At 37.9% G+C, this 14,838-nt stretch overlaps 1 protein-coding gene across 2 annotated transcripts in view; it reads right to left on the bottom strand.

Annotated features, from left to right (window-relative positions):
* The window catches only part of RIMS1 (regulating synaptic membrane exocytosis 1), a 453,058-nt gene that overhangs the window by 212,936 nt on the left and 225,284 nt on the right, over positions 1 to 14,838 (bottom strand). For both annotated transcript variants that reach the window (XM_063442984.1, XM_063442985.1), the window contains 4 exons: positions 8,664 to 8,787; positions 7,756 to 7,802; positions 5,871 to 5,983; positions 1,827 to 1,957 (listed from right to left, as the gene is read on the bottom strand). In XM_063442984.1, coding sequence (XP_063299054.1) covers positions 1,827 to 1,957; positions 5,871 to 5,983; positions 7,756 to 7,802; positions 8,664 to 8,787 — 415 coding nt within the window. The remainder of the gene's footprint in view (positions 1 to 1,826; positions 1,958 to 5,870; positions 5,984 to 7,755; positions 7,803 to 8,663; positions 8,788 to 14,838) is intronic.

Genomic DNA, 14,838 nt, shown 5'->3' with positions numbered 1-14,838 from the left:
TATGTCAGTGGTGTGTGTCTGTGTATCTGCTTGTATGTCAGTGTGTGCCCCTGTATGTCTGTGTATTTGTTTGTATATGTGTGTCTATGTATCTACATATGTGTACATGTGTGTCTGCGTATCTCTATATGTGTCAGTGTGTGTATCTGCATGTGTGTCAGTGTGTGTCTGAATCTGCATGTGTGTGTATCTATGTGTGTGGCAGTGTATATATGCATACATCTCAGCATTCAAACACCAATGCTATGCACAAATACGCCTCTGCATTCAAACACCAACACAATGTACAGACACACCCCTACATTCAAAGGCAAACACTACACACAAGTAAACTACTGATTTCATATGGAAACTGTACATAAAACACAAAACTACACACAAATACACCCCTACATTCACGCAAACATACTCCATACAAAAACATGCTTACATTCAAACACACAAACACTGCTTGGTGCTAAATACAACCCTGCAAGGGGGGCACATTTTAGATCTCCAGCTGGCAAAGCATTGCGGAGTTGTATGACAGATGGGTACCTACCTTGTGATGAGGGGACCAAAAATACTCCCTGCACCAGGGCTCTTCATACTTTAGTTCAGCCACTGGGTTAAATGAACATAACCCAACAAGTAAATAATCATCAGAATCTAGGGCATTGCCAAGCACTTCTCCACATTTAAACCTCACCAGCCGCCACTGCCCATAGCAATAAAATGGTTAAACGTTCAAATGATTTTTTTAAACAATGATTTAGCTAGATATTTAGTTTGCTATAAAGATAAACAACAATACTCTGTTGAGCTGACTTTACTAAAATGTTTCAGATTGCTATATTGCACAGAATTTGTTTGGGGTGTGTAATTGTCCATTAAATTGATTTGTTGCAGGTTGCGATTTGTCTACACTAAGTGACCACAGGAGTAGTAACCATGTGATCATAGAAGACAATGAAATGCCTTAAATTCCAGGCCTTTTGACAAACTCAATACCATGGCAGGACTAGGAACAGAAAGCAGGCCTGGAAAAAAATTATTCAAGCCCTATAATTCATCATCTCACATAGTGGTTTGTATTTTTTATATTTTTGTGCTGTGTGAAAATATACTTACCTGCAGCCGCTCCAGATAATCCAAGGGTGTTATAGTGCTGTAACACCCAACCTCTAGGCCTTCCACTTTCTGTTGTGAGTGGCCCTGGGGACTCTTCCCTAAGCAGGGTAATCCTCCTTGCCCATGCTGACATCAGCATATCTGCATCAGTGCATCAATGGCATCATTGCGGCAAATATATATATATATATATATATATATATATGTACTAAAAAGCATGTTCCACATGAATAAATTACACAGGCTCAACACATACAAGCTTAATGACACACACTGACACACAGAGTCCGTGGGACTGGTAGCTCCAATGCAGCCACCCAGTTAACTTTCTGCATCAGTCCCCCAACGCTAAGTCCAAGGAAGGGAAAAATAAATAATATATGTTATGTGTAAAGTACTGTCAGCCCCAGATGCCCCGACTAACCCGTAAATTTCAGGGTACCCTGGTGGGTCAGTTCAGCTGTGCTTGACATACAGGATTTTAAGAAAGAGAAGAAAAAAACCAAACAATTGCAGGTTCCTTACAGTTCTTAAAGCACCTTTCTTTGATTCAGCAGGGGGCACTATGTGACTGGAAAACACGTTAACATTTCAGCTGAAATCTCTAATAACCATTGTACAATTTCAATTTACTAGCACTGATATGCAAACTTATTGTAATACTGTTAAATTGGAAAAGTCCATTATTGTACACTGCAAACATTGAACGACTTTACCTTCTATCCGGAAGAAAGTACAACTTTACATAAGGATTCCTCGGCCGTCCATCTGACCTTGGTGGCAGGTCTATTGCTTGCAGCACATTTACAGTTAATTGATGTCCCACTTTGTCATATAACAATTTTACCTAAAATAAAGGATAGGAAATATATTAAGTGAAAGACTATAGCAATAATTATTTTTTTTTCCATTTATCTAACTAAACCAGTATTACTTTCTATACAGATTTTGAAGAAAAAATATTCACCTATCACCTTCATTATTATTTTGCATACCGTTATCACAATTGATTTACAAATTAACTTTATTTTGAGTTGTAAAATTACAAAATACATGATAACCGATAAGCTGTCTTCAACCCTTGCATTGCAGAAATGTCCACACACATATATATATGCACACATTCACTTTTCAGACATATGAAATACTATCCTGATGCCCACTGTCTTCCATACATGAATTCTGACATAATGAGAAAAAAGGGGTTGTTCTACTTATTGTGCACCTCTAATGTTCCTCACTTGGGCACCAAATGGACATCAGTGTGCAGCAATCTGCACTTCCTGCGACCATTTGTGCACACTTGTACTACCTCAGTGCATTGCACTATGCTGGATAATCAGGCATTGCAAGTATTGCCTGCATATGGTCTCTCCTCACAGATATCGATAAAGCGACAGTTTGCCTTCCACGTTAGCAAAATCAACTTGCTCAACTTTGGATGGAATTAATTTGATGAATGGTGTCTGCTGACTCTCTCTGTGAATGAACACAGTTGAAAGATAGATGGTATTGATATTGTTAAAGTAAAAGTAAGAACGTGTGCTTTAGTGACATTGGTGCTGTTAAGCTGCCTGTCGTTTAGTTTCCCCAATCTTCTGGACTGTGACATTAAATAAATTAGTTTAATATTGGGCGACCTCCCACCCATGTCCGTCACCTATTGCTGGCAGGTGAAAGGTTAATTATGGATTGGGAATGCCATAATTAACCCCCCACCCGACCGCACATGGAGAGACATGGGGGAGTCAGCACAAGGTCTCTTCATTGCACCCCTCAATTCCACAGGTCAGGGAAGAGCTCAGCTCACTTCCATTTATAAAGATACTAAGTAAAAGGAGTATTCTAATGAATAAACAAACTGCACTAAAGTCTATTTAACTTATATTCTGATATTTTTTACTTGAAGTTCTCATCTACAGCCTAAAAATCTAGGATTAAAAAAAAATACATTTACAGCCACTATGCTGCTTTAAAGATATGAATCTTGTGGGAGACTTCCAGGGGAATGGTCTGTCATTGGTAGGCTTTAAAAGCAAGACACAAATTAGAGCTGCTCCAGGGGTATATAAATGTTTTAATTTGTTGTTTTGTCTTTTTATGTTTCTCAAACAAGGTGTCCGATGGTAAATCAAACCTATTTTTTTAGATCATTACACTAGACCGCCCACTTATTACAGTGAAGATTTATTTAAATGGAAGGGTTGGCTGGCATTCATTATGAGGTGCATAGTACACATCTGGGGTTTAAGGAGCTTTGGCCACTCAGGGAGTGGAGAACTATTTTCAACTTGGGATAAGAAGTCTGGGCATTAACTTGTTCCTGGGCACTCCCTTGTTTGGGGCAGCATAGTAAGTTATAGGCACGGAAGCCAGATAACTTGGGGACCCTCTGGCCCTAACAGTATTCAGACCATTTGTTGGGTTACTACCTGTGTTTAGTTATCCTTCACCACATAAAGGGTGGAGGGAAGAGAAGGGACAAATCGTCAAGTCATTTTCATAAATGTGGATACCTATTAGTCTTTTTTTTCTGGTGGGGGTAGGGTAATTTGCAAGCCTCTCTCCACTCCTGATGATATCCTGGGGATATATATGAGTCATGGTGGTGGGTGAGCTCACACTATTTCAAGGTCTTACAGATCCCGCGCTATATATATATATTTTTTTTTTTTTAGATCTGGTCTGTGGCAACATCAGCAGAATGCATGTCATCTATTAACATTACAGTAGGTAAAAAAAAAAGGTTAAATGCTTTTGTAAAAATAGAAAAATTAATGTTTGGCAACCCAAACAAAATTAGCACCAGTTGTAATACCAATTACCAAATATCCTTCCCGGTGTTATTTTGTGTAAAAATGTTGGTACTGTATGCTTTTTAAAAATCAATCAACAGCCTAAGACTGACCTTTTATAACATGTAAGATATAAAATGAAACATTGATGAGCTATTAAGATGCATTTGCTTTTTTAAAGACAAGATTTTCCAGTATTGACATTATGATTCTTCATCAACACCAGTTTAATGAAAAAACTACAAAAATATGTAGAACATTGTCACAGTATGTAGAGTAACATGATAACAATGTCAAAAGTTTAGCTACCATTCTGGACTTGTAAATTAAAAAAAAGGATTTTGTAGAAAATAGGTTATATAAATATAACTTATTTCTAAACAGCATAGAAGTCTTGTCCAATGTGTAATCACAAAAGTCAATTTTCTTTCTCCTCCCAGGGCATGGACCCTACACTTAAAAGGAAATTCTACTAACAAACATTATGTTCATACTACAATGGGAACATTCATGTTGTATAACCCATTAAGCGCTATTGTGTTTGTTAAAAGAAGAATGAAACATGCTTAAGCACAGTAAGAAATGGATTTTGTCCTTAAGCCAAAAGTACAATGTAAAAATATAAAGGTCACAATTCTTTTCTGACAAAAATATCACAGTGAAAGAAAACGCATTGCTTTATTTAAAACGTATTTTTGTGTTTTGTGTTTTGTGTTTTGTGTTTAGTTTATGTGATTTAGATATTCAGATTCATATATATATATATATATATATATATATATATATTATATTATATTATATTAGTATTGGGCAGCTTCTATGAGTGTAGAGGAAACTGAAGCAAGTTGATTTTTTAGGGGTTACTCTGGCATTGCAGCGGCTGATCTCAGCGCAAAGAGATCAGTTTTACACCTGCTATGGTTCTTTTGTAACCAGGCCCCTATTAAAGGTAAAAGGTGTAAAACAACAGGGGATTTGTAAAAGTATTTTCCTGTACAAACAGGGTCATGCCGTACAAGTGTATTTCATCCTGTATGTACGACATAGAACTATCTGTAACTTTTTGATTTATAGTTGTCTGACCATTTTTGGACCTCAGTAAAAGTAAATGAATGGGGTTAGCTGTTTAGCAACAGTCTGAGGGAGCTCTGAGGCTCCCTGGTGGTTTGGTGGTCTGCTTCCACTTTCTGCAGAATCTGACAGTCAATGCCGTCTCCATTCACTGGCTGAGAGTGTCAGCTGACTGCTCTCAGCCAATGAATTACATAGTGTGCGATAAATTTTCACCGAATTGACTTTAGCAAGCCCAGAACTCTAGGTTCAGGCTGGTTAATGACACTCAAATAACGGAGGTGTAACAAAGTTTAACAGAGTGTAACAAAGTTTAACAGAGGAGTTAAACTCTGTTTGTGCAGGTTTTTTGAAATGAATTGTACTTTGGCCGCCTTTGTGTGAAGTTATGAAGATATTATTTTTATAGTTTTTATTGTTAGCATGTATATAATGCCAACATATTTTTCATTGCTTTACAATTATACAAGGGCAATATCCAATATAAAGGTTTCATATAAGGTTCATATGCGTTTACACAGGGGGAGGTGGGGTAAAGGGACTCAAGAGGAAGGACAGGTTGATAGATAAAACGCCTGTGTTCTGGGACACTTAGGGCACCAATACAACTTTAATGCACTTAATATACTGTGGCCACATTAATATGCTGTAATTTTTCCATGTTTTACCTCAGACGTCTACTAGAAGTGCTTCCTGTGCCAGTGCTGCTAATTCTGGAGAATTTTAAGAAAACAGATAGGCATAATATATTTCTGCCACTAATTCACTCTGTTGAATGGGAATGGACAGATACTCTTTTTGTGTTGGAACAAAGTTACTTCTACAGTGATATATTCTATAAAATAACAAATGATTAGGCTAAATGTAAAAAAAATAACGTTTAAAAACACTTACAGACAGTTGTCCTGGCAAGACCTGAGGTGCATCTTTTAGAGCTCCAGGACTAGTTGGAGAAATAACAGATATGGAAGGCCGATCCATCTTTTGAGATTCAAAAGAACTGGAACCTAGCATTTAAGATAAAATATTTAGAAAAGTATGAATAGGTCAATTGTGAAGATGATACAAAAATAATATTGGCAGTCAAAAAGGTAAGGCAATAATATTCAAAGTTGACAGTGGTACTTTTCTACATAATTTCTATGTAAGTACTATTGCCTGGTTATAACCATATAATGTACTTTGCGTGGTAATGCAGGCCACACTCAGGGTCGTCATGTCCATAAGGCAGCACAGGCGGCCGCCTTAGGGTGCACCGGCTCTGGGGGCGCAAGATTCGAGTGACCGTCAGCAGGGAAGCGCACACTGTGTAGCGTGGTTGAGCGGAGCAGAGCGGAGCGGACCAGGGTACTGGAGTTTCAGTTTCCTGTACCTGGCCAGACTGACAGGAAGTGCTCTCTGGGAGGTAAACATTAAGCATTAACCTGCTAAGCTTCCTGTTGGCAGAACTCCAAATCATAAAAATCTAAAACCCATTAAAAAATTCAATTTGGGGGGCGGGGCCTGACCTTCAAGGGAGCAAGACGTGCAAAACTAGAGCTCCTATACTAAGCTAAGAAAACAGGGTATTAAACCCGTTTAACCGACCAAAGCGACCTAAGCCAAGCGTTCCCGAAGGCAGGGGATCCCCAGGGCAAGCAACCTGCGCACTTACAACCTGAAAAGACCGGGGAGTCCTGTTGCGGCCTACCGGGAGAGAGGTGGGGGAGAAGCGGCCGATCTTCCCGAGCTGAACTTCTGGACTGGGTCCGCAGACACCGGTGGGGGATATCCCGGTCCCCTCGGAACTGACCTATCATGCCTACGGACACTCACCAAGCGAGAATACTGTAGTGACCGGCTCCGGGATCCCAAAATGGCAGACGTCCACCATTGCGACACACGTGCTGAGAGTGCCCACCAGGATGATCCCCGCGACCAGGTCACCGAAGCCCTGAAACGGCTCGACCAGATTTTTGCCCGATTCTGGCTCAGGCTCCAGAGGCGCATCACGACTGGGCACAGGAAAAGAGCAGGACATAGCGGATGACCGGAGGCGCAGGGACCTACTCCGGGCACATCAAAGAAGACAGCAAGCAAGCATCCAAATGGCTGCCCTCCCAGGCTGAGAGCCACACAGGGCTCACAAGGACGAAAGACGATCAGCAAGCAGAAGCGCACAACACCTACACCCTCCGTCCACCCCACTACAGGGACAGGCTCGGACACTGGTAGTACCCGAGTCAATGGAACAAGGATGCCGGCTCTCATCCAGACCTGGGGCTGGAGGGGTACCCGACCCAGGAATGAAGCTATCTTTGGCTGATCAACAAACATGCCACCCAGGGGCATCGGCTGAAGCTAAAGGGCACTCACCCAGAGACACTGGCCAGAGACACCCGGACTCGAACTGCACTCACCCTGCAACTGATAATTTGTGTACTCGTAAGGTAGAACAGCATATTATAGTTACGTCCTAAACCCGAGGTTAAAACTCTCTTCTGCCTAATCAGACCATGCCAGGAACTCTACACCAATTCTTACAAGCCTAGTACTTAAAAGTATTCACCACTAGTCTCAGCCAGAAAACCTTGTCTGTCTTCTATGCATGGTTCTATGTGCAATGTTATAACCCTAAAAATGTGCATGTTCATAATAATTGCCACTTAAAATGTTAGCTCTGTTTTATGCTATTTGTTCTTCCTGCTGTTGTGGCAATTCACAATTGTATGTTTATCTCTGCACAGCAAAAATACTAAATAAAAAAAAATTAAAAAATCAATTTGTCCAGAACACCTACTGGATTCTAGTGGTGGGTGAGAACTCTCTGGAATCCTTGGAATGTCACTAAAATTGACAGAAATAAGATACAATAAAGAACTATTAAACAGCATGTAATTTTTAAGTTATATAAACAAGAGGAAGACAACAATAATACATATATAACAATATTGATATGCTCAAATACTTATATATTAAATTATTTTTTCAAGGAAATCCAACAATCCACATTTTATCATGAGTTACAAGGTTAATGATGCCTGAAATATTTTAACATAAGGGTTATTTTCCACTTTATAATTTCCACTTTATAATTCACACTGATTGAGAGTTTGACGTAAGCGAAGACGTGTTTATTTAGCATTGCACTGAACTCAGTGAAGGAGTCTGAAACCCCAAAGAAGCAGAGTAATGAATTAAACATTAAACAGCTTATATGATGTGAGCCCCGTGGATTTTACTGGTTAATCTGGGGAGACAAGCAGAAGTGAAATTTGAAAATGTCCCCTTTCCCCCACCGATTACATATTATTTTGTTGTATATCTACATGTATCATGGAGCACAGTTTGAACTACTGCATGTTTTGGTGTTCTGAAATGTTGATATATCTTTAATGTTTTTTCTTATAATAATACATAACCAACAAGACAAGTTTTAATGATTAAATGCTTAACTGAGTATCACCAGGTGAGTTTTTATCCCAACTTTTCTATTCTATATATTGGAGGCTTGAGTTGTGGTGCCAACTTTTTTGTTGTACTAGATCACCCTAAATCTGGTTATTCTATAGCTCATCCACAGTGGCAGAAAAAAAATATTCTGTTTTCATGTTAAAAATGCATATAAACTCTTTTAAATGTATGACATTGTGCTATGTTTCTTACCCAATGGGCCTTGAAACAATGACATTGTGCTATGTTTCTTACCCAATGGGCCTTGAAACAATTATTTCAACTTGTGGTTCAGACTTTGATTGTACAATAATATTGTAAACATCTTCATTTGTTGCTCCAGGCAAAGGTTTCCCGTTCCATTCTAACACTTCATCACCTGCAAAGCAGAACAGTTTAAATAAAAAAAAGTAAATTAGAAATAATACTAAACAAGCAGAAATTGTATCAATGCAAAGTGCATCAGAACTAAGATTGTCTGTAACAGTTTGTTAAACTGTGTGCCTCTTCCTATAGCAACATGTAACATATTTTTTTACGTATAAGTCAGTAATAAAAAAGGTTCATTTTTTTTCTTATTGTACGTTCATTATCAATGTCTACTATAGACTTGATCCTACTTAATATGTTGCTTATACCTTCAAACCTCTCTACATTAGCAGTCCAAATTATATGAATGGTACAAAAGTATACTTAATACTAATATTTAGTAAATGATGACTGGGAATACAGATATGTACTTTTATCATTAATGAAGCCATCTATAGCAAGATGATTAATATATTGCACAAACACAGGATGTACTAGAACTGATCCTCCAAGAACTGATCCTCCAAGATTATTATTATTATTATTACTGGTATTTATATAGCGCCAGCATATTCAGTAGCACTTTACAATGTTATCAAAGGAGGAGATTTAACAATAAATGAGACAATTACAAAAACTTAAATAGGTTAAAGAGGACCCTGCTCAACGAGCTTACAGTCTATAGGAGGTGAGGCGTAAAACCCAACAGGACAGGTAGCAATCAAACAAGGTGGAGTGAAGCGGAGCTGGAGGAGAGAATAGAGTGTTGCCCTTTAGGAGAGAGCAAGGGACAGGTATGTGAGGTAGAGGTTACTCTGGGAGGCTATAAGCTTTCCTAAAGAGATGGGTTTTGAGGTACTTTTTAAAAGATTGAAGACTAGGGGAGAGCTTGATGGTCGTAGGCAGGCTATTCCAAAGGAAAGGAGCCACCCGCGAGACGTCCTGCAAGCGTGAGTTGGCTGTACGGGTGCGAGCAGCAGACAGGAGAAGGTCATGGGCAGAGCGGAAAGAATGAGAAGGGGCATACCTGCGGATCAGTGAAGAAATATGGGAGGGGCTAGAATTGGTCAGTGTTTTATAGGTGTGGATTAGTACCTTGAATTAACTCCTATAGGATACAGGAAGCCAATGTAAGGGCTGAGAGAGGGGAGAGGTGTGAGAGGAGCGACAGGAGAGGTAAATCAGTCTGGCGGCAGCATTCATTACAGACTGTAGCGGGGCAATACGACTTGTGGGAAGACCTATTAGGAGAGAGCTAATCCATGCAATAATCCATGCAAGAGATTACTAGAGCACAGATAAGCTCCTCAGTAGCATCTTGTGTAAGAACCCCCACCACTGATGCTCGCCTTCAATTTCTTGAGGACTGAACCATTCCTGTGGAACTCGCTTCCCTCCTCCGTTAGATGCTCACCCAGTCTCCACTCCCTCAAAAAATCGTTAAAAACCCACTTCTTCATAAAAGCGTATCAATTAAACTGTTAATAGCTCCTGACTGATTCCTCTTCTGCAACTGTCACTAGTCTAATACTATCCTTTACCTTTTGTGTCATTTTACCCCACTTCATCTAGCATGTAAGCTCATTGAGCAGGGCCCTCAACCCCTCTGTTCCTGTGTGTCCAACTTGTCTGGTTACAACTACATGTCTGTTTGTCCACCCATTGTAAAGCGCTGCGGAATTTGATGGCACTATATAAATAGCATAATAATAAGAAGAAGAAAGGGGCAGATGCTGGCTATGTTTTTAAGGTGGAATCTACAGGTGGATGCTGATGAAGGAACATATGTCATCTCACTATGTTTATAATTATTATAGTTTAGTTCTTCATTGAAGAACTTTAAAGAACTAATAGTGAGTGATGTCTCTTTTGTATTCGAACGGTGAATATTCTTATGACTCAGAAGGTAGAGAAAGGTTTTAATAAGTATTTAATTATCATTTTGACTTTGACTGATGTTTTAAAACAACATAACAATCTTCTTATATATGCACGATTTTACCTATTGTAAAGTTCTGTAAAATTATGTTATCTTTTGATTTGAAATGTTGAACATTATAAAGGAATTTGCATTTGTATTGTTATTCCATTATATTTTCCACCTGTGGTGGCTAGTACCTTGAGTTTTGCATAAGCTATCTTCTACAGTTGTTTGTTTGTACTCACATGTTTGAAGTGTTTTGTAGGTGCAGTTATTATTTTTATAGCATAACTTTAAAGTTGGAAACAAAGAAAAAGAAGGAGAGAGACCACTGTGTTGGAAATAACCAGCACTGTTGTCTCACTTAAAGGTTACAAAAGTACCCAAGGGCATGAACCCTAAACATATATTTAACAAAAAGGAGAATAGAGTGGGATGGGAACACCGTTCACATAAAGTTGGCCGAGTCCCACTCCACCAAAGGGTACCTTTTAACGTACAAATTCGTACCGCTGGTATAAACCTTTATTAAGCTGAATATTAAAATAAGTAATTAATGAGAAATATATGTGTAAACCAAACAAAAAAACGATAACAGTGAAATTAATCTATCCTCTATCTCCTGTTGCTGCTTCAAGGCAGCCTACCTAGTAATTGCCCATTCAACTCCTAGCAAAACCTCTTCCAACAGTAACTCTCCCAGAACTAAAATCAAGTATAAAGCATCGGCAAACAGAAACGCCCATGGGTACTTTGGAGATATCTATCCATATATGAACTCATTTTGGAGGATTCCCATATTAGTAACCTAACCCTCTTAATATTGAATGTGGCTGTATAGGATAACTCTACCCAGATTTTAAAGGTGTATTATAACTTAGTTTTTTCACATTTCTTTTCACTTATGTTTGGTTTGCACATATATTTCTCATTAATTACTTATTTTAATATTTGGCTTAATAAAGGTTTGTACCACCGGTACGAATATTTACGTTAAAAGGTACCCCTTTTTGTTAACTTGAAATTTGTACAATCTTTTGATTTTGCTTTTACATATTGACCTATTTTATGTAAAAAACCTACCTGAAACTATTGAAAATCAATACACATGTAACAACTTTTTGGAGCACTTAGTATAATCACAAATTTGTTTAATTTTTTTTTTTTAATTATATATTATTTGTGGCTATTAGAGGTATTAACATGCAGTTATTTATTTTTGTTTTTACATTATTTATTCATATTGTTTCCACTGGACATGTTATTTATTATCATATTTAATTTTCTACTCTTTTTTCTATGCATTGTGTATTATTTATAGTTGATTTTTAGAATTACCGCCATAAACTGACCATATTATTCCTGGTGCTGACCTTTAAAACAGTCACACCCTACATCAAGAAATTGAAGGTTTACTGAAAACAACACTTCACAGCCACATTATTTTTTTTAAATACCAGGGGAAGCCATAATCTTTACTGTCACTAACCAGTGGGCACAATAAAAGAAAAATGCAGTTAGTAGACTTGACAATAAAGGGCAACATCAGTTCACAAATGCTGTCAAACTGACAAGATTTTGCACGTAATAGCACAGATAGAATTACAATATTGAGGCACTTCTTAACAGAGATTCTGAAAAAAATGAATTTTGAGGCAAAATTCTATCAGTGGAACAATCATTATGCAAACTTATGTTCCTATGAATGTTTTACTTTGTTTTGCACTTGATCTTAATGCATAATCCCTAATGTCCTCTTTCAAGATGACCTCACACTGCTATAGAGACAGGAATGAACCAGTATGGCTATTTTGAGAACTGGCATTGTATTGCTTTGTTCCCAATCATTCTCCTATCTGAGCATGTGAATAGCTTGGAACAGTTATGCATGTATTCCAGTCTTATAGAGTACAGAGTTAATAGCCAAAAATAACTTAATACAGCATTACAATAATCTTTAAAAATTATTGAAAGAAATAAGGTGCGCATAGCTTTCTATTAGAAACATAGTTCAAATAAAAATAAGAAAATAGATAAAGAAATAGATAAAAATGTTGAATAAAGACATGAGAACAAAACCTAGATAGGGACATGTTTTGAAAATAAATAAATGAGAATGTTTTAATGTAAAACATATAGAAACTTCACATTTCCTCTGTAATTTATTTTCCATCTGATAATGAAATGTTCTATTCCGAAGTAAGAAGAGCTAATTTATGTGACCTTGGCAATAACTTAAGTGAGAGCATCACTGTGACTGCTGATTACCGTGTTACAATTACAATTGATGATGTGACAATTGTTGAATGACATAACACACACAGATTTAACTTCTACACTCACCAACCTAAACAATGTACAGTATATTTCATTTAAAGGTCCATTAAGCACTAAAACAACTTCACCTTAATTGTGTGACTTTGTTGTATAGTGCATATCTCTGCTGTTTAGGATTTAAATCACTTTTTTATGCATGGAAGATTGAGCCTTGGCAGATGTATTAAAGTGCCAAAATGTTGTCAGGTCTATTCTCCTAGACATCTGGTTGAATTTTATACTGAAGAGGTATTATATACTTTATACTTTCTCTGGAAGTGACAGTTTGTCAACTGTGCGATATAAAAGTCTACTTGAAGTTCAATACAGACAGACAAAATATTTGTGATAATCAAATCAGGAGGCTGATGTGTGGCTGAGTTACTGACTCCCCATTTCCCACGACATGACCAGCAGTTAAGAGGCCTGTGAAAATTGCCTACGGCATGATCCCCCTATGTTCGCAAATAAGAATTCACAAGGGGAGAGGCATAGCGCGGTAGTGAGGGGCGCTTGTCTGATGCCGATGTCGTGGCAGGGCAGCCATTTGCGCAGGTCAGCAGTTCATGTCCAAAACTGACCCTCCTGCACTACTCCACTCGGCAGCAATGGGAAAAAATTATTTCACATCATATCACTTCCTCCCAGTGCACTATGAAAGCCACACAGGAGGGATAGCCCCTACTAACACATATCTCTATCCATAAGGCCACCCTCCAAGAAGAGGGTAGCTGAAAATGGACAGTATGTAAATATTTTTTGTGAGAGTGTGGGTGCCTGCATGAATTTGCGTGTCTGTGTAAACCTGCGAGAGTATGTAAATGTGTGAGTGTGTACTAATCTGTGTGTTAATCTATGAGTCTAAATCTGTGTGTTAATCTGCAGTAGTGTTAATCTGTGTTATTGTTAAAATATGTGAGTGTGTATCTGTGTGAATCTGTCATTTAAATATGTGTGAATCTGTGGGTGTGTTAATCTCTGAGTCTAAATATGTGTGTTAATCTGTGTTAGTGTTAGTTTAAGAGTGTGTATTAATCTGTGTGAATCTGTGAGTCTAAATATGTGTGAATCTGTAAGTGTGATTAGACCGTTTAGTATACTGGCCTACTCACATACTGTGAGTGTGTTAATCTGTGAGTGTGTGAATCTGTGAGTCTAAATCGAGGTGTGTTATTCTGTGTTAGTATTAATGTGTGTGTTATTCTGTGTTAGTATTAATGTGTGTGTGTGTGTGTGTTTTATTCTGTGTTAGTATTAATGTGTGTGTGTTATTCTGTGTTAGTATTAATATGTGTGCGTGTGTTATTCTGTGTTAGTATTAATGTGTGTGTGTGTGTGTGTGTTATTCTGTGTTAGTATTAATGTGTGTGTGTGTTATTCTGTGTTAGTATTAATGTGTGTGTGTGTGTGTTATTCTGTGTTAGTATTAATGTGTGTGTGTGTTATTCTGTGTTAGTATTAATGTGTGTGTGTGTGTGTGTGTGTGTGTGTGTTTTAATCTGTGTCAATCCGGGAGTCTAAATGTGTCTGAATTGGTCAGTGCTAATTTACTTTTTATTATACTGGGCTATTCATATACAGCAGATATTATGGTATTAAAATTCCATGTGGCCCTAGACACTTGTATTAATATTTGGCTATCAGGGTCTGGGAACTAGCTTTGGGGGTGCAAGTCTTTTTTTTATTTATTTATTTTAAAGACTAGCATTCAGGCACCTCATGACCTCACTACCCCCTTTGCTGTACCATGTCAGAAAATCAATAAGCGTTTGAAATTATGTTTACATAGTTTTGAACATGTACAAAATATTGTAAAAAGACAGGTTTACATTAAACTTACTTTTTATATAGTGCTAAATACTTGATGAGAGGTGTTTTGGTGGG

Source organism: Pelobates fuscus, chromosome 2, assembly GCF_036172605.1.
Source record: "Pelobates fuscus isolate aPelFus1 chromosome 2, aPelFus1.pri, whole genome shotgun sequence".
NCBI classification, from domain to species: domain Eukaryota; kingdom Metazoa; phylum Chordata; class Amphibia; order Anura; family Pelobatidae; genus Pelobates; species Pelobates fuscus.
The sequence above is the reverse complement of the archived record's forward strand: the minus strand, read 5'-3'. Positions and strand labels throughout refer to the sequence as shown.